Source organism: Mustela erminea, chromosome 20, assembly GCF_009829155.1.
Source record: "Mustela erminea isolate mMusErm1 chromosome 20, mMusErm1.Pri, whole genome shotgun sequence".
Taxonomy (NCBI): Eukaryota; Metazoa; Chordata; class Mammalia; order Carnivora; family Mustelidae; genus Mustela; species Mustela erminea.
In genome coordinates, this window is record NC_045633.1 from 28176369 (window position 1) to 28203109 (window position 26741).

Consider the following 26741-nt stretch of genomic DNA (forward strand, 5'->3'; position numbering starts at 1 on the left):
TCAGCCGAGCGAGACCACCAGCTCCTTTTACGGCTGACCAGATGGAAGCCCAGAGAGGGTAAGTAACCTGCCCCAAGTCACACAGCATGTGGGAAGTTCAAGCGCACTGCAACCACACACAGAAAACCAGGCCACGAGGGAGGGCTCGTATTTCCTCCCTGCCAGACGCAGAGACCCCATGCCACCTGTGCTGGGCTGTGAGAGAGGCAGCAGGCTGCACATTCTGTCGCTGGAGGGGGACAAGCCTGGCCACGGTGCCTGGGGAAGGAAATAGAGGGCTGTGGGAGGAGAAGGCACCGGCCCCAGCTCTTCCCCAGCTCTGCGCCCCGGGCAGGTCACTCCTTGGCCCTCCCCCTGACTCTCTGGGTACAAAACCAACCTGTCCCAACCCTTTTGCGTCACGTTCAAGGTCTTGCTACTCAGCCTCCCAGCCTGGGAAGCACAGATCCCGGCCGGCCACCTGTGCACAGGCAGGGTGTCCCGCTGGGACCTGGGGCTTGGAGCTCTTTATAGGGGTCCAGTTTCTGTGTGAGCAGGATAGCCTCAGGCCAGAGAATGTCCTGGGTGTAAGCCGAGGGATGGGGGGCAGCACCACTCCTGCCGGGCTCCCGGCCACTAGGAGTCATGCCATATGGCTACACATTCTCCTAGATCAGCCTCTTTTGAAAGCCTGAGTGGAAGCTTCTGTCAGTGCTTCCAACACGGACCTGGACATGGGGCTACTGAACAAAGCCTCAGACCTTCAGTATAACCAGTCAGAGCACACAGGCCAGTTGACAAGCCCACCGGCATGTCAGCAGCAGCTATTCACAGGCTGGGAACCCTAAAACGGACTTGCCGGTGTTTTAGGGAGCAGACAGTGGAGCGGGGGAGAGCCCACGGCTGCCACTTGCTCGCTGTGTGCCCTCGGATGAGTTACTTCACTTCTCTGAGCCTCAGTCTCCAAGTCTATGAAAGGGGATCCTCCCCGCTTCGCAGAGTTGTCGTAAAGACCACACAAATCCCAGGGCTTGGCACAGAGCTTATGAAGCATTAGGGATCGAGCCCAACTTCAGGAATGGCCCGGGTAGAAACACGGGCTGCTAAGGGGTATTTGTGAATTTCCGACCTTGTGAATGTCGGAAACGAAGTGAGAGAGAGATAGCCCAAAGCAAGAGCCGTGGTTAGGTCCTTTGCTCCTGGACACGAGTCTGTCCTCTGGACTCTGACCCGGGAACCCCATCACTGACACGTGGGGCATGGCCTCCAAGTAGATGAGCTCCAGAGTGGGGCTTCTGGAACCGGTGTCCAGACTCCAGAGCACGATCCTGATCTACTGGCTCAGCAGCAGTCCTAGGCGGGGTGGCAGCAGGGATCTGGGGTCCAGCAAACCCCTGCAGAGGCTCCCTGGCCAGATCCGAGGGAGTTGAGAGTCTGGCATGCTGGCCCATGGAGGGCTGGACCCTGAGCAGGTCTGCCTGGCTCCAGGTTTCAGACCCTGGAAGGCAGAGCATCTGGGCAGCCCAGTGCCAGGCCCACTCCCCCACCTGCCAGGGCCCCCAGGGACCCCTGGCTAGCTCCGTAGCTCCATGAGGATCTGGGAAGTGAGGGAAGCCGTGGGGGCAGTGGTGTGCCAGATGGGCCCATGCGGGCCTTCAAGGGCCAGAGAGGGGGAATCCCTCCCAAGACCTCTTCCGTGATGTCACCTCAGCGGCTTGAAATCAGCCATGGGAACATTTATGCCATGAAAATCAGCAAGTGCTACACACCAGTGTTTTGTTTTGTTTCTGAAATTCTTAAGGATGTTCAGCCCAGCATTCCTCCTTGGAGGACAGACGTGGGGGCAGTGGGTGTCCTTGGAAACAGGTGGTGTGGCCGTGGGACCTGACACTTGGAGATTAGATAGTCCTGGCTTCAAAGCTTGGCTTTGCTGGATGGACGCTGGGTGCCCTTGGGGAAGTCGCCAAATTTCTCTGTGCTCTGGCTTCCCACTCTGTAAGATCAGCGAATGGACCTTACCCAGCAGAGGGGACTATGTCAACCAATGGACAAGAGCATCTAGGAAGCCGCCAGCACAGAGACCGGCCCCCGGGAGGGGCACCCTTTGGGTAAAGCCTCTGCCAGACCAGATTCCTGCTCCTTCCCCTCACACCTGCGCTGCACCATACCTGTGAGTGTGTGTGTCTGCATACTCACGTGGGACGGCCCCAGGTTCTTTCGGGACCCCGCAATGTGGTTCCCAGAACCCACCTTTCAGCATCTGGTCGTGCAGTGTGTGGGGGCGAAACTGACCAGTGCCTTCTTGACTAAGTCTCTAGGTTCATTTCCCAGACCTCTGAGCTCTACCTGCCTCTCTTAGCACCTGAGCTGTCCCCGACTCCTGCTTCCCAGCAGGGGCCTGACCACAAATGCAGGAGCTCAGTGGAGCTGTGGGAAGCATTGAGAGCCTGGTGCGGTGAAAACCCAGGAGGGCAGCATTTTCCGGAAGCCCTCCAGGCCACCCCACTGTGCTGGGCCCCCGCCCACCACCAGCCTGGCTTTGGGCCCTCCATCCAGGCCCCCTGGCAACTCCCATCCTGCCCCCATCCCTGCCCAGCGCTTTCCTAGGATCCTCCCCAGCCTGACCCTGGAAGGACGCTCAGCCCTGTTCCCACCATATGCACGATTTCCAATCAAGGGAAAAAGGCAGCTCTGGTCCGTGATGTTGGCTTAAAGCCCACCGGCCTGAAAGCTGCTGGCTCCGGGGACGGCCGTCAGCAAGCTCCGCTCAAGGCCTGTCAGGGATAGCCTGCCAGCTGGCAGGCAGGACTCTCCACCAGCCAGCGCACCTGCCTTGGCTGGCCCTCATGATGGCCAGGGGACTCGCTAAGCAGGCTGTCACCTCCAGACCTGTCCCCCAGCCCACCTAACTCAGGAGCAGCAACAGAAGAGCCCGGAGCATCGAAGAGTCCGGAGCATCGAAGAGTCCTTCTGACCTTCTCCCTGGTTTCCTGGGACATGACAGCCACTCTGCAGGATCGTTCTAGCATGTGACAGCCTCAAAAGTGGCCAGGAAGAGGGAGCTGGCATCTGAGTTCCCAGTGCCCTGCCCTCTCTACCCCACCTGCCCAGCACACAGACTGGAACACTTACCCACAGGAGGGACTGGCCTGAGGAACATCTTTTCCTTCCCTGCACTGCTGGTGACACACTTTGGGGGAGGTCCAGGGTCTAGGTTTGGGTGAAATGGAATGCTGGGAAACTCACTTTCACAATGATGCTGAGGAAGAGAAAAGGTTCATGGGAAACAACCTGAATTGGACCAAGGGGAGGGAACGTGGTCACGGCCCTACAGCAGTATCCTCACCAGCCTGTCCACAGTTGGAAATTCCACTATTAGTGATTCACTCCTTTGGCCAGCACAGCTGACACTCCTGGACGAGGGTCATCTTCATTATCAAAGGCTGCTTCCCAAGGACAGCTAAAGGAGCTAATCAGAATACCAGGCTGGGTATTTCACATTCATTACCCCACTGAATCTTTAAGCAAACTTGCAAGGTGCTGCTTTACTATCCCCACCTTAGAGCTGAGGTTAAGGAACTTGCCCAAGCCCTTAAAACAGAAGCAGCCAGACTGGACGTCAAGCCCAGCAAGACACAGCTCATCCTTTAAAGAGCTCCCGGGGTGGGAGGCAGGTGCAAAGACCAGGGTGATGAAGGATAGAGTTCCGAGCCTTGATGCAGGTAAGCACGGGGCAGGGTGGAGGGGAGGTGATGGGAAGTGGGTGGGAAGCCCTAAGTCAGAGGAAGGCCAGAATATCCCTCGATACTGATGCCTGAGCAGGGCTTTGGAGGATAAGTAGGAGTAAGAGGGGTGGATGAGGGGGTGAACCAGCACCTCCAAAGGTGGGCATAAAGGGGCAGGCTGTCTTGGGGACAATCCAAGATCAAGTAGCCAAAAGGAGGGGGCAGAAGGAGATACAGGTGTCACAGAAGGAGCTCAGCTCTGGGGTCAATAAAGAAGTCCCAGGTCAGTGTCTCTGTCCCCCATCACTGGCAAACTTCCTCTCCCCACACCAACCTCCAACCCTGACCCCAACTGACAGTGGCATACTGGATGAAGGCAGCTTCTGGAGGCTGGGTGTGCCAGTGTAGACACACACACACACACACACACACACACACACACACACACACGGCAAGCAGACAAAGCTTACCCCCAGAGTCTGTCAGCTCAGAACCCGCCTGTCTGAGGAATGTGTCTGATGGCTTCCTACTGGCTTCAGTACATGGGATTTCAGGAACTCTGAAATACTTTGGAATGTACTAGAACTAAGCACAAGGCGTCCTGTCTTGGAGGCTGAGAACTGTCTGCCTTGAGAGATGCTTGATTCGGAGATTCCCAGGTTCCCGTTCTGCTCAGGAGCTGGGCCTGGATCCCCTTCCCCAGTAAACATCCAAGCATCAGCTACAGAGGGGCCAGCCCAGGCCCGGGGTGGGGGGGATGCTCTGAGGACAGGTCCCTGGAAGCCTTGTCATGGGGCCACTAGGGGCTTGAGAGGTAGGGGTATCCCAACACTGGGAACGCTCTGCCCAAATCCCTATCAAACTAGCCAGGCCTTCTCTCCAGGTCTCATCGGAGGAGCCTCCAAGGGCCGCTGCTCGGCACCAAGCAAGAATCTGAACGCTGGCATCACAAGCCCTGAATCTGGAGCAGGTGAGCAAGTCCCCCGGAACGAAGAGCTCCAATACTTTCTCTGGATTTTTTTCAGCAGAAGAAACGGCCAAGTAACGGCTTCCTCATCCCCTACCACTCACTCCTCCTCTGTTCTGAGAGGCAGCTATGCGGAGCAGAAGGCCAGCGGCTGCTCGGGCTGTCTGCCTCGGTCTCCCTTCACTGCCCCCCAGACGGCCTGCACCGGGAGATTCCCCAGCAGGGGATAAGCAAGCTCCCCAACATGGTCGGACCATGCTCCCACGGCAGGGCACACTGGACAGGAGAGTTTAAGGGGTGCCATTGTGAGTGATGAGTCCATAGGTTCGTGGCCACTCAGAGCCCCTCCCGGAGGAGAATCCTGATTCCGCGCCATGCTGCAGTTGATTGGTGATGTCTGCTGTGGTCACGGATATTCACCATCCCTGATCTACAGGCTGGGTGACCTCTTCCCTGAACAGGACACAATCCCCCAGCCAGGACTTTGGTCACAGAGGAGGCCCTGGCCAGTGAGGTACAAACTACTCCACCGACCCCCACACGGGCCCAGGGTCCCCCCGTCTGCCAGGACAATGTCTGCTCCCTTTTCTGTGGATGTTAATGTTGGTTGAATTAGGAAACACTTGCCTAGAATAGAAACACGTTACAGGGTTAATTGCTTCTCTGCCAAAATGACTACATGCTTTCTTCCTCACCTGGGACCCGAAGGACATTCTGGCTGTTCCCAGGAGTAGCCTCCGACCCATCAAAACTCTGCCCGTGGACGTGCAGACGGGCCTGGGAGCCGTGCTCTGGACCAGAGTTCATAGAAACACTTCTCGCGATGCTCTGGCCCTGTGCAGTCTGGGCTGCCTCATTTGGACACCTTGGCCTGCAGGGTGCTGGGCAGATAGAGGTATCTCCAGATGGCATAGTAGTGGGTACCAGCCCCGAAGGCCACAAAGAGATGCCAGATGGCGTGGGCAAAGGGGATCCTCCCGTCACTCTTGAAGAACACCATACCCAAGCAGTAGAAGACCCCTCCGGTCATCAGCTCCCAGATGCCCTCGGTGTTGGGCTGTCAGAAAGGACAAGGGTGGGGGCATGGGTCAGAGAGGCAGCCGCCAAGGCTGAGAGCTCCCTCCCACCACTCCCCCACACCCCAAAACGAAAAGAGACGTGGATGGCGAGCCAGCCCAGATGCCTGGGTAGGAGGTCTCAACACGTGTTGTCTATCCTCTCCAACTTAATTCTCAGATGTTACCATTTCTATCAAAATCTCGAAGACTATTCCGGGATCACAGCAGCCAAGTTTGACGTATACTGTATCACAACTTTCTTAAAAGGAATACAGGTCCGGGATGAAGAATTATAGAGAAACCAAACAAAAAAACTTTAAGAAAAAAGGAGTCGTCCTTGCTGTCAGAGATGGGCGCTGTTAACACCCACATGAGTGCTTCGTGGTTAAAGGGAATGGCAGAGACTGAGCGAGGAGAACCTGCCACACCATCGCCGCTGGCCCCCCGTCTCCCGGGGGCCACTCATACACCTGTTACAGGCTCCCACTGCTGACAGTATCCTTCCAGAAACACACGCTAGGCACTTCAGGTGAATGTACGAGGCCCAGGAACTGACTGTTCCAGACAAAGGGGTTCCTTTACCACCTCCTCCAGGCTGCAACTCCACCTTGGATCACTGCCCTGTGGGGGGACCCGTCCGCGTCTCACAGGGACAGCCCCCTCCGGCTTCTGAACAGCTCCATGGTATTTCAGCGTCCTTGCGGACACAGATGCCCTCGGTCCTCGAGAGCGTCATACTGGAGCATTAATGACCCAGGAGACCCAGGCCCTCCCCGCTCCTGCTCCCTCCACCAGCAAAGGAGGCAGGCAGGACCGCACATGGCGGTCATGGAGACGCGCCCACGGCACGCACTACGGGAGGAAAGCGGGTCGCAGAGAAGAGGAACAACGGAGTCCGTATGTCTGCATGGCCACATCGATTTGCATATAAATAAATAAATGAAAAGAACTCGCAAACTGAACGGTGGTTTGCAGCTGGGGCACCGTACTGGGGAGGAGGGGAATGGGGGGCTTGGTTCCTTCACACATTTTCAGACTTATTTTTTGCAGGGACTGTGTATTTAACTATACCCTGACTATACAGAAGTATATATATGTACTTAAACATATGTAATACATCGTTTGATGGATATTGTATAACTTAGTACTTATTTCATGCAATTTATAAAATTTATACATTTTTTAAAGATTTTATTTATTTATTTGACAGAGAGAGATCACAAGTAGGCAGAGAGGCAGGCAGGGAAAGGGGGGAAGCAGGCTCCACGCTGAGCAGAGAGCCCAGTGCGGGGCTCGATCCCAGGACCCTGGGACCATGACCTGAGCTGAAGGCAGTGGCCTAACCCACCGAGCCACCCAGGCACCCCTAAAATTTATACATTTTTAAGTAAGTTTCAAAGAGTTTTTTAAAAGTCTAAACTTTTTGTTTTAATCTTTTTTTTTTTAATTTATTTATTTGAGAGAGAGACAGTGAGAAAGAGCATGAGTGAGGAGAAAGTCAGAGGGAGAAGCAGACTCCCCATGGAGCTGGGCGCCTGATGCGGGACTCGATCCCGGGATTCTGGGATCATGACCTGAGCCGAAGGCAGTCGTCCAACCAACAGAGCCACCCAGGCATCCCAAAAGTCTAAACTTTTAAAAAAATATTTATCTAACATAAATTATATAATGTAATATTTAATATACTTCATAAAATTTTTTAAAGTTTTTTAAATTTAAATTGCTTTAAAATTTCAAGATATTACAATATAATAGTTGGTTTAATATAATTCATAAGATCTTTAAAATAAATTTAAGTGAATTATTTAATATTTAAAGAAATTAAACATTTTTCATTTAAATGACAGCATACTTATTTTATTTTTTAAATACTCTTCATAGATTTTTAAACTTTTTTAAAAATACATTTAAATATTTTAAATTTTTTTAAATGTTAAAAATATTTATTATAAATTTTTTAAAATCAAAAAACAAATGTAAAAGAATTTTTTAAACTTTAATATTTGTTTACTATAAATTATATAATGATATAATGTAAAGTTTAACTTAATAATCCTCAGAATTTTTTTTAATTTAAAAAAATAAATTTAAATATTTTTTTAACTTTAAAATTTTAAAAATATTTAATGTAGATACAATAATATAATATTTAATTTAATATTATACAGCCTAATAGATAAATATACATATTTAAATAAAAATGAACTTGGAGGGGAAAAGGCAGTCTGTGAGAATAAATACAAATCATTGGGAAAATGCTGAGCAGACGAAATGACGGGGCCACAGATTAAAACATAATTAAGCTACCTTAAGTAAAACAGCTTGGTGTCAGGATAGAGACAGGCCCCTGGGCGAAACAGAACTGAAATAGCGAAGGGAGACCCACATCTACGTGTGAATTAAACATGTGACCAAAGGAGCTCATGGAAACAACAGATAATTGACATCACTGGCTAGGGGCTTGGGGACAGATCACCGCACCCAGGAGAAACCACAGGGGGAAGGTTAAACCACAAGACAGACAGGAGAAGACACAGGTAAACATTTACGTGAACTTGAAGAAAGAAGACCCTCCTAGCCATACCGCTTAGGTTTGTAAAGCTATACAATGTTTAAAAACACAAGACCCCTACTAAACTCGACAACGTAGAATTTTACCACCTCCCAATAAACCACTGTATAAGATAATAAACCTGGGGAGGGTGCCAGGCTGGTGAGTTTACTGTGCCCACTTGACAGATGGGACAACTGAGGCTGGCAGAGGCGAGGTGATCCACGTGTGGCCCACCCAGCTGCTTCTCTGCCTGGGCTCTGCCCCTCACGGGTCCAGGCGGAGCGGCCCAAAGATCCTCGTCCCCACAGTCAGGGGTGATGGGGGCCAATCTCAGCTCAGCCACTCAGGGGCGCCCCCACCCCCTGCGTGAGCCAGCCAGGCCGTCATGAACAGGACCTCATGTCCATCTCCAGGGACTTGGGACTTACTATGTCCCAGGCCCCGTCCTATTCGCTGTCCGTGGGTCTTCCTATCGAATCCTTAAACACACAGGGAGCCTGTCACAGGGATGGGGGCTGAAGCGGGGGGCCGGGGGCTGACGCGGGGAGGGTCGCCGTGCTCCCTGGAGGTTAGGCAGGGTCAGCCCCTGCAAGGCCAGGAAGTGGAGACCCCCAGGGCTAGCCTCTCTGCTCTACTGAGTACCTCTTGAGGCCTCAGCTTGCCCAGGCACCAGAGGCGGGGCTCAGACACGGCCATCCCCAGAGTCACTCGGGGTCCCTCCAGCCCGCTGGGAGCCCCCTGGCCGGGTGGGTGGGACTCACCATTGAGAGGATGACCAGGGCGGGGAAGAAACCCATGACGACGTAGCAGAGCAGCTCCACCAGCTTGTACCTGGCAGGAAGACAAGCCATCTGGGCCTCGGGACAGCCTCCCCAGGAGGAATGGCACACAGCTCCCCGTTCTGGGTAGGAGGGACACCCCAACCAAAAGAGTAAGAAGAACGCCGCCCTCTGCCCAGCCCCCCCGGGCTCTGACTTCACCCCGGGACACGCGGCAGGTGCCGGCAGAGCTGGGTGGCCCTGGGCGGCTGTCCGTCCCTCTGGGACTTGGTCTCCATCGGTGGGAGAACAGGCCAGGATTGTCCCTGCTAAGTATAGCGCATGTGCGGGCCCCTGCCACAGCTCGGGCCAGGGGCTGTCATCACCATAGGATCCCAGGACCTCTTCCCCGCCAGGCCCAGGCAGCTGCCCTCCATCCGTCCGAGTGGCTGCACTGGCTGACAGATTTGCCCTCCCTGGAAATTCCAGAAGTCAGCTACTCCTTTTTGCTTCCATAGCTCTGTTTCCTTTTTGCTTCTCTGACTCCTTTTTGCTTCCATAGCTCTGTTTCCTTCCTCAGACAGCAGAATGGAGCCTCTCCCCTCATCTAACAACCCAGCTTAGGGAACACAGGTCACACGGAACCTACAAGGTCTTTTTCAAAACCTCTTCAGATCGACCCTACAGGCTGTGGCTCTGGTGGCCACCCCCGGGGCCTGAACCCCAGGATGCCGGGCAGAGCTGTGCCCTCATGTTTTGGGGTCGTCCTGGGGCCTCCTCTCCCCAAGACCAGGGAGGAGGCCCAGCCCACCCGATCCCCTGCCCCGTCCCCAGCCTTGGCTTACCGCTCGTGGAAAAAGAAGACATAGATGGTGCCCACCGAGGCCATGATCCAGACCAGCCAACGCATATGGGAGGCCCAGGGGCCCAGCTCCCGAAGGTTCAGCCTGAGAGAGAGCCAAGAGCACAGCCTGAGGGGGGTTACCCGGGGCCCAGCCCCTCCTGGGAAGACAGACCCCAGAGAAGCCCCAGGCCCCGTGGCTCTGCAAGTGGGATGTGGGCTCTCAGGGTGGAAAGACAGACAGAGAAACAGATAGAAACAATAAGCAATGATTAGAGGAAAAAGGCTCTTCCTTCCTGATTCTCCCACCAGCTTCCGAGAGCAGGCTTCTCTCTGCGCTGCTGGGCTGAGGCCGTTTCCCCTGGGGCAGGCACTTGCAGGGGCCCGGCTCTCTCTAGCATTTGGCCACAGCAGCAAGGCCACACCCACGGCCACCCTCCAGCAGCCTCTCTGTCACCCCGTGGGCAAAGGCCAGGCCCTTTCCGACGAAAGGGGGGGGGAAATCTCTGCCCTGGACAGAGGCGGGCCTGGTCTTAGCCGTCCCTCGTTATCTGTCACTACGGGCTTCTCTAGATTTTGTGTTTGACCTTCATTGATCAATTCTCCCCTCCTCTGATCTTCTACGATGAATCCTTTATACCAAATGTGCCGCGTTCAAATCATTGTATGGTTTCTGTCTCCCAACGGCACCCTGCCAGATACTCCGCGCTGTGGCATTGTCACAGCAGCTGGGAACCAGGAGACCGGTCCGCACTTAGGTGAGCACATCTCCCGGAGTGTCGCTAGGTGTGGTGGCGAGCAGCGAGGGGAGAGTAACAGGCCTGTATTATTTGCACACGTGAAGAGAGACGTGTAACTGTGTGCGGGACACCGATCAGAGCCCCTTGTCGGGTGGGGAGCAGGAGATCCTTCTAGAAATGGTTGATGATGGCAGGGGTTGCGGGGGAAAGGAGCCTTTCACTTTTTTCTGGAGTGAATTTCTTCAATGAGAATGTCTTATATACAACCTCTGTCCACCCCCGTGTCCCCCCAAAAAGCAATCGGCTCCGAGTCCAACTGTTATTATGAAGAAGCTCATGTATAACTGGAAAGCCTAAAGGTAATAAATAAACCGACGCATTACTTGGAAGAGCCATCGGTGAGGATCATTCTAACTGGCTTTCCAAACAGACACAGAACAGGCCGGTGGGAAGGAGAATCAGTATAAAATGGGTCGGAGGGGACGGGCCGAGGAAGGGAAGGAGCAGACCGGCTCAGATGGGGTTGTGGGGAGCCTCAACGACACAGGTCATTGCTTACTGAAATACCACACTGAATCTCCACCTGACTTTAAAAAAAGAAAATGAACCCTCCCCTCCCCCCCAAAAAGTGTGCTGCATTGCAAACAAATATTTCTGCTCCTCTCTCTCTCTGCTACTCCAGAGGCTTTCAAGAATCTTTAAGAATAGGGGCACCTGGGTGGCTCCGTGAGTTAAAGCCTCTGCCTTTGGCCCAGGTCATAGTCTCAGGGTCCTGGGGTCGAGCCCCGCATCAGGCTCTTGGCTCAGCAGGGACCCTGCTTCCCCCTCTCTCTCTGCCTGCCTCTCTCTGCCTGCTTGTGATCTCTGTCTGTCAAATAAGTAAATAAAATCTTTAAAAAAAAAAAAAAAAAAGAATCTTTAAGTGGTATTCAGGAATCTTACATGTAAATCCAATCTATCAAAAACAAACAAAAATAGGGGGTTTCCTGACTGAGGCAAGGATGGGGGAAACCCATGGTCACTCACACCCCCACCCCCTCCATGGTCTTCTGGGGACCTCCAGGGCTTTTCAGAAAACGGCGTGAGAACCATTCAAAGAAAAATACCCACCAAATGATTCTACACCGCCTTGCCCCATGTCCCGCTTTCCCATGCACCCAGCCCGGAAACTGGTCACCAAGCCCCTTTGTCTGTCTACTCCTCCCACACAACCAATCAACCCACTCAGCCACATGGAACTGTTTCTGGAGGTCCAAAAAGGCCGCCTCTTAGCAACGTCATAGGATTTGAGCCAACACATCCACACGCGGGTACTAAGGAGACTGACTGTGGCAAGGTCTCTCCTACCCAAGGGACGGAGCGCCCCAATGCCAGAAACACCTACAAGCAGGGGACGGCCAGGAAATGTTATGCTGTTGGAGAAAAACAAAACAAAAGACGGGGCATTCTTCAATGTACTAGTACAGAGAGTCGCCCCCGGTGAAATCACCAAGAGAGCAAAAGCAAATCAGAGTTTGTATAGTGCCCCTCCTTTTGCATTAGAAGGCGGAGGAAAAGTATGAACACAGATGCATTTACGGTATTATGGGCACACACCTGGGGCTCTCTTTGCACAAAATAAGTCTGGAAAGAGACTCAGGAAACTGGTCGTAAGTAGTTGCTTCCAGAAGGAGAATGGGCAGAGGGCGTCTTTTTACCGAAATGCTTTTGTGCGGGAGACAACAGATGACCCAGCCAAAGAGAAGACATTCAGAGAGAGGAAGCCAGGCCAGGCCCCCCACCGCCTCACCCCTGCCCAGGAGGATACAGAGATACTCACCAGGGTGCGTAGGACGCCGCGATGAAGAAGTAGATGACCATACGGTCGAACATGTGCAGGCAATGCTCCACCATCCTGGGGCAAAAAAGGGGTAGGGGACAGGGTTAAGGTCCCAGAGCCACGCCCTGGGACAAACGTGCCTCCTTGCCTGTAGGTGCAGAGGGGACTGGGCTGGAGGCTCAGATGCCAGCATTCTGGTTCAGGTCCAGGTCTGGAGCCAGAAGACCCAAGTTCTAATCCCGACCTCACCACTTATGGACTATGACCTTGAACCAGCTCTCTGATCTGTGGGGTGGGGAGGACACCAGCAGCCCATCACAGGGCGGCCGTGCACGTTAAGCACATTGGTACTTAGCATAGCACCGTGCGTATCAGGATGTGCACAATAAACGTTCACCGTTTTTGTCGTGACCTCACGTTGAGTAGCCAACGGTAGCCGTCAAAGTGTTTGCCCAGTGTGGTGGCCAATCTCCAAAATGGTGCCCAAAGAGCCCCACTTGCTGGTATCCACACCCATGCGTGGTCCCCTGCCACAATGAATAAGGTAAACACATGTAACCAACAGAGGGCTGAAGAAATATAGTGATTTCTGAGGCTGGATCATAGACACTCCAAGGTTTCCCGTTATTTAAAACTCCTGGGGGGCGCCTGGGTGGCTCAGTGGGTTAAGCCACTGCCTTCGGCTCAGGTCATGATCTCAGGGTCCTGGGATCGAGTCCCACATCGGGCTCTCTGCTCAGCGGGGAGCCTGCTTCCCTCTCTCTCTCTCTCTCTCTCTGCCAGCCTCTCTACCTACCTGTGATCTCTCTCTGTCAAATAAATAAATAAAATCTTTAAAAAAAAAAAAAACAAAAAAAAAAACAAACAAAAAAAAACTCCTGGGACTGGGGCGCCTGGGTGGCTCAGTTGGTTGAGTTGTCTGCCTTCGGCTCAGGTCACGATTTCAGGGTCCTGGGATCGAGTCCCGCATCGGGCTCTCTGCTCAGCAGGGAGCCTGCTTCCCTTCCTCTGCCTCTCTGCCTACTTGTGATCTCTCTCTCTCTGTCAAATAAATAAATAAATAAATAAATCTTTTAAAAAAAAAAAAAAAAAGATAAAACCTCTGTGACGGAGGGTAACGTATTACAGAACCACAGATAACTACTATAAACTGATTCTGCCCAGAAAACCGCAGCCCTCGGTAAAACGGACCGGGGATCCTGCGTATAGTTTCATCGCGTGTCCTCCTAGAAATGAAAGTGGCAACAGCCGCTAGCGTGATGCGTGCAGCGTGGGCCGTAAGCACATCACTGGTCTAAGCGTATTGACGAGCATTAACTTCTTAATCCCACCTGGAAGACAGGTGCTGTTTTTTTTCACCGGCTATGTGACAGGTGAGGGCAGGAAGGGCCAGCACAGTCCCACCAGGGGTTAAGCGGGCCTTAAACCCAATGACTGGTTTCTTAGTGAGAAAAAGGGGAGGGAGATTTGGATAAAGAGACACACAGGGAAGAAGGCTGCGTGAAGACACAGGCAGCCGGGAGTGACAAGCCGGAAGTCTAGGAACACGGGGGCCCCCAGAAGGTAGAAGAGGCAGGATTTTCCCCTAGAGACTTCAGAGGGCGCACAGCCCTACCGACACCCGGATCTCGGCCTTCTGGCCTCCTAAACTACAAGAGAATGAATTCTGTTGTTTCCAGCCGCCCCGTCCGTGGTCTTTTGTTGCAGCAGCCACAAGAAACTCATACAGTGGGGCAGGACCGAGACCCACAGAGAAGGCAAGAACGGGAAACAGGAATGGGAGCTAGAGCAGAGTCACGGGGCACCTGGGGGGAGGAGGGGGCCGCCGCAGCTGGAGATGAGGGGTCACTGCAGAAAAAGGGGCAGAGCTTCCATTCAGGAAGAGGAAGAAAGTTCTGGAGTTGGGCGGTGGTGTTGGCGCCACAGTGTGAATGTGTTTAAAGCCCCTGAATTGGATGCTTCAGACTGGCGAAGAGAGTCCATTTATGTTATGGGTATTCGCCCCAGTGTTTTTAAAAATGGAAAGCAAAGCAAAAATTTAAAAAATCTGAGACAATGCTCAGACCGCAGAATTATTGAAAAGATTACGGGTGATGTCTGTACGCGAGGCCTGGACCCGGGATGGAGGCGGGGTGGGGGGGGTGCCCAGAAGGGGAAGGTCATTCTGACGGTTCTGACAGTTAGGAGGGTCCCTCGGAACAATACTGGGAGCTGGGGGCTTGCTCTCCGGGCCTCTTGGGGGTGAGCAAACGAGGCTCATGGATGGGGTGAGGTGGTCTGCCCAGCTGGGACCCCATCCCGGGTGGCCAGCCGAAGCAAAGACAGCGTGACAGTCACCGCCCCAGACCCCTCTGGGTTCAGCTAGGCACGCCTCCCACCCACCGCGCCCTGGTCACCTGCCCAGCCCACATCGCTCCCGTGGACTAGGCAGAGGCACCTGAGATGGCTCTTCTTCCAGGAGATGGTGTGGAACACAGTGGACACCACGAAGAGCCCACAGAGGCCAAGCCCATAGACCCAGGCGGAGATGGCCTCCCAGTCGTCGTCGGACAGGAAGTAGAGGTTGGAGCTGCCGAGGATGCTGGGAATGATCCAGAGCTGAAAGCAGAGAGGGGGCGGGTGCTGCAGGGCCAGGCTTGGCCGTGGGGAGTGGGGAGGTACGCAATCCCTGAGCTTCCCCGAGCACGTGCCCACCCTCTCCTCCAGACTCGCACCGTCCAACAGAACCTCCGTCCCTGGTGGGAAGGTCCCAGACCAGCACCATCCAGCGTGGGATCCACTGGGCCCCTGACTGCTGAGCACCTGAGTCGTGACTTGCCAATAACGTGAAGTTTTTTATTTTATTTCATTTTCATTGATTTTAGTCTCAATTTCAGCCACCCCACGGAGCCCGTGGCTACCATACTGGACAGCACGGCTCTAGAGAAGATCGTGGAAAACACGAAGGCTCCCCACCTCAAGGAGCATCACCGGTCACCAGCCTCGCGGTCCCCGGACACGCCATGCTGCCCCACACCCGTGTGGTTGCCCATGTAGTTAGCGCCTTCTGGAGAAAATAGACCTCCCCACCAGGCCCACCTGGAGGGCCCTTCTCTCTTCACACCTTGGTTAACCCATCATTTCCCTGGAGAAGTCTAGAACTCTCCAAAGTACTTTCAGGGACCCTCCCTCCCCGAAAGTGTGCCCAGTTCTGTGTGTCGGGAGCACCTTTTCAGGAGAAACGGTCTACGGTAGCCCCAGCCAACAGAACTGTAACGTGAGTCGCCCAGGTCATCGTGGATGTTCTGGGACCCGTGTTTTTAAAGGGAGAAACAAACAGGTGAAATGAACATGAATACTATATGGTGTTCAGCCCAGTAGATCCAAAATACTGTGTACTATACACAAACATATTAAGGAGATATTTTACATCCCGTTTCCCCTGCCATGGCTTCCCAAGTGGGCATGGAGTTCACGCTCCCGGCACATCTCCAAGGGACGCGCTGCATTTCAAGGACACGATAGCCACTCGGGGTCAGCGGCTACCAAACCGGACAATGTGGGTCTAGAGTTTTCATGATTTCCAAAGGGGTCCCCTGCCCAGAGAAGGATTTCTTAGACAAGACAAGGACTCCAGGCAGAGGGAACGGCATATGCCAAGACCTGGAAGTGTACCTTCTATCCAGGAAACAGCACCTTCAGGCGCTGGAACCTGGGAGAAGGGTGTGGCAGGGGGGAAGCCGGCTGACTTACGAGCTAACTAACACTGCTGCAAGCTTCCTACGGGGTCCTGATGCTGTGCAGGAACCAGGGAGCCAGGAAGGTTCGCAGAGCAAAAGAGAGGCACGCTCAGTACCACAGTCCAATGTACCCAAATGGCCTTCCCTCCAGATGCCACACACTCTTCCAAGGGCCACAGAGGCTGTCAGTCGGGACACTGTCGTGGAAGAGAGGTGGACTCTCTCCAAGGGTGAAGAGGCTGCGCCCCTCCCACCTGAAAGTGTCTCCTGCTCTCGACCCCCCAAAAGCCAACTCACAGCGTGGGTGGCGCAGTTGGCCGCATGCTCGTACTCGGTGGGCTGGTACCTCTTGTGGGCGGGGACTCGGTGGTTCATGAACCTGGAAAGACAGGCATCATTCCCGGCAGCTGGGCCAGGAAGCCGGGAGCAGCTGTGGTCCCAGGATTCCCCGGAGACCTGACGTTGGGGTCCCTCCTGGTGGGAAAAGAGGATCCCTCCCCTCCCCCCCTCCCCCCGAGCCCCCTCCCATCTTCTCCCCACCTCCCTCTCCCCCCTCTTTCCATGACACTTTTTTTGAACTGGCCAGTATGTAGTAGTGCCTGATCCCCAATGTGGTATTTGCTGCAAAACTTTGCTAAATACAAAATTCTCTTCACTTCCTGTTTCTCTTTTCCCTCCGTGAGACATAGCGCAGGGCTCCCTGCTCTGACAGCCTGATCGGGTCTCACTTGTGTCCCCACCCGCATAACCACCACCACGCAGGAGGAGCCCGAGCTCATGGCCCGCCCCCCCCCCCACAGAAAGGGCCCTTAGGGCCCCTCCCAGTGACTCTTCCCTCAAGGGAAACCACTTGCGACACTGTCATCATTGATTAGTTTGGCCCGTTCTTGAACTTCCCATCAATGAGATCACACAGCACAAATCCTTCTTTGTCTGGCTTCTTGGGTCCCACGTGACTTGGGCGAGATTCATTCATATTGTTGGACACCGGGAGCGGCTGTTTTCATCGCCATAGAGAATTCCAGACACTATTTATGTTATCCGCTCTCCCGGAGGTGGACGGTCCCATCTGGGGCCACCACGGAGAACCCTGCTCGTAAGCATCTGCACACACTTCTTTCGTGACCATCGCACTCATTGCTGCCGGCGTAGGTCCACACGTGGAAACGCCAGTAGGCTTTATCTGGAGCAGTAGGCATTCCTGGGGCCCCCTCTAGTCTCTCCTTTGACCACACTGGAGCTCAGAGGGAGACACCGCCCCACTCATTTTGCAGAGGGGAGGCTAGAGCGCAGAGTAGAGGAATGTTGCCCCCCACCCAGATGGGACACAGGCGGGCCAGGCTGGCGTGACTCTGTGTGTGGTTGGGGGGGGTGGTGCAAGTCAGGGTGGGAAGGTCGCCCGGCAGGGTGGGGAAGGGGCATCAGAGAGCTGGGGGGTGAGTCTGCAAGCACCTGGTTCCCTCCCCGGACTACACAGGCTCAGGATCAGGGAAACGGGCCGTTCACCTGTTCCCCCTGGACTCTGCTGACCGTCACCCGCCCCCGGATGGAGTTAAATTCCACTGCGACATCAAACACTCCCCCCCAGGATCCCAGTAATTACTCTGAAGACCCACAGACATAAGCGACGGGCATGTGGCTCAGAACAAAGGGCTCAGCGCAGTAGAGTTCACAGAGCATTTACGGAGCACCTTCTGTCTGCTGAGTCCCTGCCTGGTGCAGGTCACCGAGCATATCCTGGGCTTTTGGGTGCTGGCACCACATCATGACAGATCGCAGAGCATTTATGAAGCACCTTCTGTGTGTTGGATCTATGCCAATAAAGTTCACAGAGCATTTATGGAGCACCTCCTGTATGCTAGATTCACATTAAGCATACTTCACTGAGGATTTGTCAACAACTCTATGCACCACACAGTTCATAGAGTATTTGTTAAGCACCTTCTGTATGCTGGTTTTACACTGAGATCTAGGGACAGTGGGTTGGAGTGACCCGGCCTTGCCCTCAAGGAACTCACAATCCAGAAGGCACAAGATTCAAGCAGAAATCCCAATACCATGTGATTCATGCTCCCCATCCTTTGAGGAAACCCTCAGGAGCTCCTACCACATGCTGGCTAGAGTTGAGAGGAGGGATACGGCAGAGTGTGAAGGACTCCAAGAGGGCGCAGGCTCCCCAAGGCACGGGCACACCTGCATAGCACCCAGCTCCACAGTGGGCACCGGCCAACAGGTATCAAGGGATAAGTGAGTTTACCAGACAAAAAGACAGGTAGGAGAAGGAAGGGCACTGGCCCATGAAGAAGTAGACATGGGTGTGCAGAGCAGGGTGGCAAGCAGCCCAGTGTGTACGGGGCAGTGTTACGGGCTGGTGTCTTCCCAAAATTCCTATGTGGATGGAGGTCCTAACCCCCAAGGACCTCAGAAAGTGACCCCATCTGGAAACACAGCTGGAGCAGGTGTCCTCAGTTAAGATAAGGTCCCACCGGAGGAGGGCGAGCCCCTAATCTGCTATGACTAGGGTGTTTATGGGGAAAGAACCACCGAGCTGAAGCCCACGAGACAATGGAGACCCAGATCACAGTGATGTGACCACAGAGGGCTGCTGAAACCGCCAGAGGCTGGGAGACTGGCACAGAAGCCTCTCCTTCAGGGCCTCAGGAAGGAGTCATCCCCGTCGACACCTTGGTCTTGCACTTCCAGCCTCCGGAGCTGGGAGACCAAATTTGTGTTCAGTCACCAAGTGTACAGCCATTTGTACTATAGCCCTAGAGACCCTAACATAGGTAGACACTGTGTTCATTTTGATAGATGCCACCCAAAAGCCCCCAAGAGGGCTGGTGCCAACGAAGCTGAGGGTGGGCAGAGGCCAACTGTGCAGAGACACGGCCGACGTCTTTCTCCAAGGTGGGAAACCGAGTCTGGGGCTGAGGGAGCACTTGTCCACCTGCCACCAGGCACGGCCCGGCACGGCCACTCTCTCCTCTGCTCCTTTAACAAACACCAGTAAGCTACCCACGGTGCCAGCCACACGGGTTCAAGGGCGACATCGCGTTGCCGTGGCGACCCACGATGGGCAGCTCTTTATTTGTTTCTGGGTTTCACAAAACCCTCCTTGTCTCTGCCCCGTGCTCCAGCCACTGAACAGGAGAACGGCGGGCGAGAAAAAGGCTGGGAGACGAGAGCCCAGGGCCCCGGGGCAAATGCTCAAAAAACAGAGTTCCCACAACCCTCCAGAACCAAGAACTTTTTCTTTACCTCCTTGTGGCCTACTTTCTTCCTTCAGAGCCTCCAGGCAGTCATTTCTTAAGAGAACAACGAATTGTTTTATTTAGGCTGTCACTTTTCCTTTGCATTTACATATAGTATAATTTCTTGCCTTTTTTTTTGCGACCCAGTATTATGAGCTCAGGCAAATGGAGACTGACGTCACCACCACCACAATCAAGATTAATAACAGATCCTTCAACCTCCCCAAACACCCACACACATCGGGTCCCTGATTACCCCTCCCCAGGCGCGTAACCACCACCCTGTTCTCTGCCCCTATAGCTTTGTCTTTCTACGTGTAAATGCCCTCGCAGCGTTGGCCTGCAGCAGTTTTGTTTTTGGGTTTTTTTTTTTAATGTCTAAAAAGAATTTATTTTATAAAGTCAAAGTGCTTTCAGGTGGGAAGAAATGGCTCTGAATGCCAAGCAGGGATTTACTTAGTTCTATTTAAAATCCATCTAAGGGGGCACCTGGGTGGCTCCATCAGTTAAGCATTTGCCTTCAGTTACGTCATGGTCTGGGGGTCCTGGGGTCGAGCCCCGCATCAGGCTCCCTGCTCGGCGGGAAGCCTGCTTCTCCCTCTCCAGTTCCACTCTGCTTGTGTTCCCTCTCTTGCTGCCTCTCTCTGTCAAAAGAATAAATAAAATCTTTAAAAATAAATAAATAAAATCATCTAAGATAAACTTGTTTTATACAAGGAGAAAATGGGCCTTCCTAAATCACACATTACTGTTCTTGGCGATTATTCTCAGCCCTTCCATCCAATCTCTCTCTCTCTCTCTCTCTTTTTTTTCCTGCATAGCCTTTTGAGTTTGGCTTTTTTTACTGGGCATCATGTATGTGAGGTCCATCCGTGTTGTCACTGTGTTCCGATGCCTCCTTCCTTTTTACTGCTGAGTCCTATTCTGTCGTTTGGACGTACAATAGCTTGTATATCCGTTTCCCAGTAGAGAGATAAGGGACTCATTTTTAACAGATGAAGCATATAGATAAAATTGAGAATGTTCTAGAACAGAGCTGACAGGCAAGGAGCAGCCTTCCAGATTTTGGGACGTTCCTCTCCAAAGAGTTGATATTTCCAGGAGGCTGTTACTAGTTAAACTAAAGGAGGGAAGTGGGCCTTTCTGCCTCCTCTCTGAAGAACAGAATCACCTTTCTGTGGCCAAGCCTTCTGCTTAGATAACCGCAGGGCCACGGCATTTGTGAGGGAAGGGGAAGGCAACTCCACATGGAGAGCTCCCATACAGAGTCAGGATCCAGAGTCCACGCCAGCAGGGAGGCAAGGACAGAGGCTGAATTCCATTCTAAACAGATGAAGTCAGGGCTTTGGAGCTGGGCATAGCTGCATGGAAAATCTCTGCAGAGTTACTTAGGTGCTTGGAGACCTGGGGGAAATTACTTCCCTTCTCTGCACTGCAGCATCCTTGTAAAAAAAAAGAGAGAGAGAGAGAGAGAGAGAGACACTACTACCAACCCTACAGGTACCATGAGGTGATATGGCTCAAAAGTGGGGCACCTGGATGGTTCACTCAGTTAAGCAGCTGACTCTTGATTTTGGCTCAGGTCATGATCTCATGGGTCATGGAATTGAGCCCCATGGCAGGCTTTGAGCTCAGTGGGGAGTCTGCTTCTCCCTCTCCCTCTACCCCTCCCCCTGTTCATGTTCTCCCTCTCTCTAAAATAAGTAAGTCTTCTTAAAAAAATGGCTCAAGAGGCCACAAGAATAGACATACTTTTCACCTCTTCCTGAAGAGCCCAGGCACCATTTTTCTTACTGATGGTTGACCCACCCATGCACCTCCCATTAAAGCCCACCACACCCTGGCAAAGTAGATATTATTATTCCAATTTGAAGGTGAGGCCATACAAGGTTAGGCCAGTGGTTCTCAACCTCGGCTGCACAAGGACGAGCAGGTCAAAAAACCGTGATCCACCCATATGATAGGATAGTACTCAGTGGTAAAAGGGAAGGACATTCTGATACCTGCTATGCATACAAACCTCAAGCATGGGATGCTGTCCCATGAGTGGAAGAAGCCAGACACAAAAGGTCTCATATTATATGGTTCTATTTATACGAAATATCCAGAATAGGCCAATCCGTAATGACAGAGATTAGAGGTTGCCACAGGCTGGAAGGAGCAACCACTTAATGGGTACAGGATCTCCTTTTAGGGGGATTTGCCATTCACTTTAAAATGGCAAATTTGGGGACGCCTGGGTGGCTCAGTTGGTTGGACAACTGCCTTCGGCTCAGGTCATGATCCCGGAGTCCCGGGATCGAGTCCCACATCGGGCTCCCAGCTCCACGGGGAGTCTGCTTCTCTCTCTGACCTTCTCCTCGCTCATGCTCTCTCACTGTCTCTCTCTCAAATAAATAAATAAAAATCTTTTTTAAAAAAAAGCGTAAAATGGCAAATTTGGGGGGCACATGGGTGGCTCAATCAGTTGGGCATTTGATTCTTGATCTCAGCTCAGGTCCTGATCTCAGGGTTGTGAGTTCAAACCTTGTGTTGGGGTCCACACTGGGCGTGCAGCCTACTTTAAAATGAAATAAAATAGGAAATTCCATATGTCAATTTCACCTTAATTTTTTTTTAATGCTAAGAAAAAAAATCACCTAGGAAGCTTTTAAACATGCCAATGCCCCCAGCTACATCCCAGATCAAATCATCTGGAATCTCTAGAGCTCCATGGCTGGGACCCAGGCATCAGTATTAAAGCTGGGACATCAGTGGGCCGCCGAGACAGAGAAGCACTGAGTGAGGTACATGAAAAGCCCAAGCTGGAAAAATCCCAGTAAAGGAGTTAATCTGAACGTCTAACAGTAGATCAGTGGTAAAGTCATCCAAAGATGCCTGGGAAAAAAAGAGAAGTGGATGGTATTGGGGTTTCTGGTCACAGAGGACTTTGGCTGCCCCTTATTTCTTTGAACTTGTAGGACTGGGTGGGAGATAAAAGGAGATTTCCCATTGCCCTATACTGTCTGAATTTTTATGGGATTATATTCAAAGTCTTTGTGTGTAATTAGAAGTCAGTTTTTTTAACTGTGTAATGACATAGGAAATGTTTGCCATATATCTTTCATCAGGTGGGAAAGTGACTATATAACTTATTATGATTATAGTAAGGTCAAAATATGTATACAGATGGAAGAAGTCTCATTAATGCACGAAAATGAAATACATATTTGTGGTGAGGCCATAGGATTCACTCTTTTTTTTTTAAGATTTTATTTATTTATTTGACAGAGAGAGAGATCACTAGTAGAGAGGCAGGCAGAGAGAGAGAGAGAGAAGCAGGCTCCCTGCTGAGCAAAGAGCTCTATGCAGGACTCGATCCCAGGACCCTGAGATCATGACCTGAGCCAAAGGCAGCAGCTTAACCCACTGAGCCACCCAGGCGCCCCATAGGATTCACTCTGGATGGCATTTTTCTTCTTAAGAATTCATTTAAGGGGGGGCACCTGGGCGTCAGTGGGTTAAAGCCTCTGCCTTCGGTTCAGGTCATGATTCCAGAGTCCTGGGATCGAGCCCCGCATCAGTCTCTCTGCTCAGTGGGAGCCTGCTTCCCCCTCTCTCTCTGTCTCTCTGCCTACTTGTGATCTCTGTCTGTCAAATAAATAGATAAAACCTTAAAAAAAATTCATTTAAGTGTTTGGAGGGAAGAATGCCTATCAGATTACAGTGTTGTATCATGGGCTGGGAGAGATAATGGTTATGGGTGAGAATGCCCTTCCTTAGGAGACACATGCTGACGTGTTGGAGGATAAGTGTCCGGATGCCTGGAATTTATCCTCGAAAGGTTCAGAGAGAAGAGAAAGTGATAAAGCCAACATTGCAAAAGGTTAATATCCAGTGACTCTAAGTGAATGGCGCTCATGAACTTTTCTTGCAACTTTTTTTTAAAGATTTTTATTTATTTATCTATTTAATAGACAGAGAGAGATCACAAGTAGGCAGAGAGGCAGGCAGAGAGAGAGGGGGAAGCAGGCTCCCCGCTGAGCAGAGAGCCCGATGCGGGGCTGGATCCCAGGACCCTGAGATCATGACCTGAGCGGAAGGCAGAGGCTTAACCCACTGAGCCACCCAGGCGCCCCTTCTTGCAACTTTTTGATACACCTTCAAAATCTTTCCGAATCAAAAGTTGGGGATGGGCGCCTGGGTGGCTCAGTGGGTTAAGCCACTGCCTTCGGCTCAGGTCATGATCTCAGGGTCGTGGGATCGAGTCCCGCATCGGGTTCTCTGCTCCGCGGGGAGCCTGCTTCCTCCTCTCTCTCTCTCTGCCTGCCTCTCTGCCTACTTGTGATCTCTCTGTGTCAAATGAATAAATAAAATCTTAAAAAAAAAAAAAAAGTTGGGGAAACTTCTCTTAGGGTCACTATGCCAATGCTTTTATGATGTAAAGATTGCAACAACAGAAGACCAGTCCTCTGCTGGGAGGTGATGTCACAGACACGATGGGATGGTCACACAGAAGACAGCAGTGGGAACTTCTAGAGCCCAAAGGGCAGCAGGAAAGGAGAGGGAAGGTGGAGGAGTGCTCAGAGGCTGGAGGGGGGGGGGGGCCCGCCAGGCTGGAGTGGGAGCTGGGCCTGTGGCAGGGGTCAGGAGGCAATCCCAGTCCCAGGATCCCAGCGTTGCAGCTCCAGAACCATTCCTGACTCATTCCCCAGGAAACTGACCCTGCGCTCAGTGCACAGCTGCCCAGAATAAAGGAAGTTCCTAGAGGACAACATCTGGAGTTAGGCTGTCTACCCATGTCCCCCTACTCTTGTAGGGCTGACAGAGCTTTCTCAGCGGCTGCAAAATGTTGCCTTATCCCCATAACTCCCTAAAGACATTATCAATGCACCTCGGTATTACAGATCTCAAATTTGAACATTTTTAACTGATCATGAAAAGGAGAAGATAACGTGACTTTATAAAATGTTTGCATTGGCTCTCCCACTGTCCACAAGACAACAACCATACTTCCCAATACATTTCCAGTTACCAGCTTCGGAACTAGCTGGATGGGAAGGTGGGTAAGTAGACCGGAGAGAGGCAAGCGGCTTGATAGGCAAGTAACTAGGTAAGTAGATTTTTGTCTGGAAGGTTGGGTGGATGGATCCACGAATGGGAAGATGGGGAACGAATGGATGGATGGATGGATGGATGGATGGGTGGGTGAGTATGTGAGTAGGAGAGATAGGCACACAGCTTGGTAGAAAAAGAAGTGTATAGGTAGACGCAAAGTTGTCTGAATGGACGGAAGGATGGATGGCAGAAAATCTGTTTTCCAAGAGGAACACCAAATCACATTCAAGTGTTTCCTTCAAGTAAATTATGCTTAGTTGAGGCTCAGTGTTCTGCCTAATATAGCACCGGAGTCCCAGGAGATGCCTGTTCCAGTCCTGCTTAAAGTGGCAAGCGCTTTCCCTTCCCTCCTCCTGCCTGAGCCTTGCTGCAAAGTGAGCAGGTCCGAGATTCTGACTGCCCTCTTACACAAGGATTCAGAGACGCTGAACTAGCTAGGAAGCAGTGCCGCTGAGATGTGAGCCCAGACCTTCAGACTTTATTCTTTGCACTGCACTCACGTCCCCTTTCAGCCCTGTCTGTGGTTCTGCCATCAGTCTTTTACACGATAGTATAACATATCTGGGCATCCTCTCCAGGATGCAGAATCTGGAGGCAAAGAATGGAAGGGACAGAGCCCTCTCCCAGCTCCTAAAATCACTGCCTCATTGGCCAGTGGTCACAGCAACCCTGGTCACAAGTGACCCATGATCCCCAGTCCCCCCCCCCAAGCCCCAGCTTTGTCAGTCCCTCCCATCTTAGAAAGTCTAACACCAAGACTCAAAGATCTCATACACCCGGGCAAAACCCTGGTCAACCGAGACCACAACAAGAACAAAAAGAGCCTGTGTCCCATGGGGACCTGCTTTTGTTTCCTATCCCTGCCTTAGACCCCACAATTTTCCCCACCCCAAAAAAGCCCTCCCCATGGCCCATAGTCACCATGTTTCTGGGCCTCCCACATATCTTTTCTTCTGCCTAAAAATCCCTTCCCCTCCTCTCTAGCTGGAGAACTCCTATTCAGCCTTCAAAGCCCAGGTCCAAAGGCCCCTCTGAAAAGCTTTTCTTGATCCTTACACCCCCATCTGGACTGGAGAGTAAACAGCTCTCTCTCACCTGTAGGTCTCTGCACAAGCCGCTGCTGTCATGGACCCCTTCTTTCTCTTCCTGGGGCATTCCTAGGCAGAGAGAGTGGCTCCTTTCTTTGGACTCCCACAATTGCCCTTGCAACGCTTATCATAGCACCTGCGACATGGCCGTGGGTACTTCAGGGTCGGTCTTGACCCCCAAACTGCAAACAAGGGCCTGTCCCCGATTTACCTTCATCTTCCTGGTCCCAGGGCACAGGCAGGCATGCAACAGGTAAGGCCCATGTCAACTACCTGAATCGCCCATCATCTCAGTGTTTATGAAGTCATTACGACTTGAGAGATAACAAGTTAAAAAAAGTCCCGGCTTTTAAAACCTTCCAAAAATTTTGGAGCAGACAGACTCCCGAGACGTCTGGGTCAATCCAGCCAGGATGAGAGGTTAGTCCAAGGTCATGCAACCTAAGAGACGGGCCCAGGAGCTGAACGGGAAAAGCAGAAGATGTGATGGGAAACCCTAGGGGAGAGACCTCGGAGAGAAGGGTGGGAAACACTACTTTTTTTCCCTTATATTTCTGCGTTCATTGTTTCCCCGGTTCCAGTGTCCATCTACTACATCAGTAATTTTTTAAAATCTCATCAAAAAAAAATCTTAAACACGGAAGTCCGTATTTGGAATCCGTATTCGAGACCAGGCATTCTCAAAACGACCGCATCAGAGTTGGGGGAGGGAAGCGGCTGGTCGCAAGGAGAATGCTGGAAACTACCCAAAAATGCTCATCCAGGGCAGGAGGGACAGAAACTGAGGGAGCCACACCATGGAACGGCGGACTGGGTGGACAGGCCGGCAGCTGCACAGGGAAGCCGGCGCGCATCTGAGACACGGCGCTGGACCACGGTACCGCTCTTCGGCTCTATTTCTAGAAACTTCAAAGAATCAGCCACAGTAGGCTTTGGTGATAAAAACCTGGACAATGGGTACCCTCGGGAGTGGGGGACAGTGTCTGAAGCGCGCCTAAGGGGGGTGTCTGGTACTGTTTGACACTTTGATCTAGGTGCTGATTCCCCAGCGGGTCTGGGGTTCGAACTAGAAGCGAAAGGCAGGCTCTCCTGTAGGTTATCATCCCGCAGAAGCCCACAGAGCAGCCCCACGCTCCCGAGGGCTA

The 26741-nt window shown here is 52.3% G+C and overlaps 1 protein-coding gene across 1 annotated transcript in view; it reads right to left on the bottom strand.

The window, feature by feature from the left end:
• Window positions 1-5524: 5524 nt before the first annotated feature.
• Window positions 5525-26741, bottom strand: part of MMD2 (monocyte to macrophage differentiation associated 2) — a 33907-nt gene continuing 12690 nt past the window's right edge. Inside the window, 7 exon segments of the mRNA XM_032328090.1 lie at window positions 5525-5728; window positions 9045-9153; window positions 9155-9184; window positions 9887-9988; window positions 12442-12516; window positions 14879-15039; window positions 16458-16539. Coding sequence (XP_032183981.1) covers window positions 5525-5728; window positions 9045-9153; window positions 9155-9184; window positions 9887-9988; window positions 12442-12516; window positions 14879-15039; window positions 16458-16539 — 763 coding nt within the window.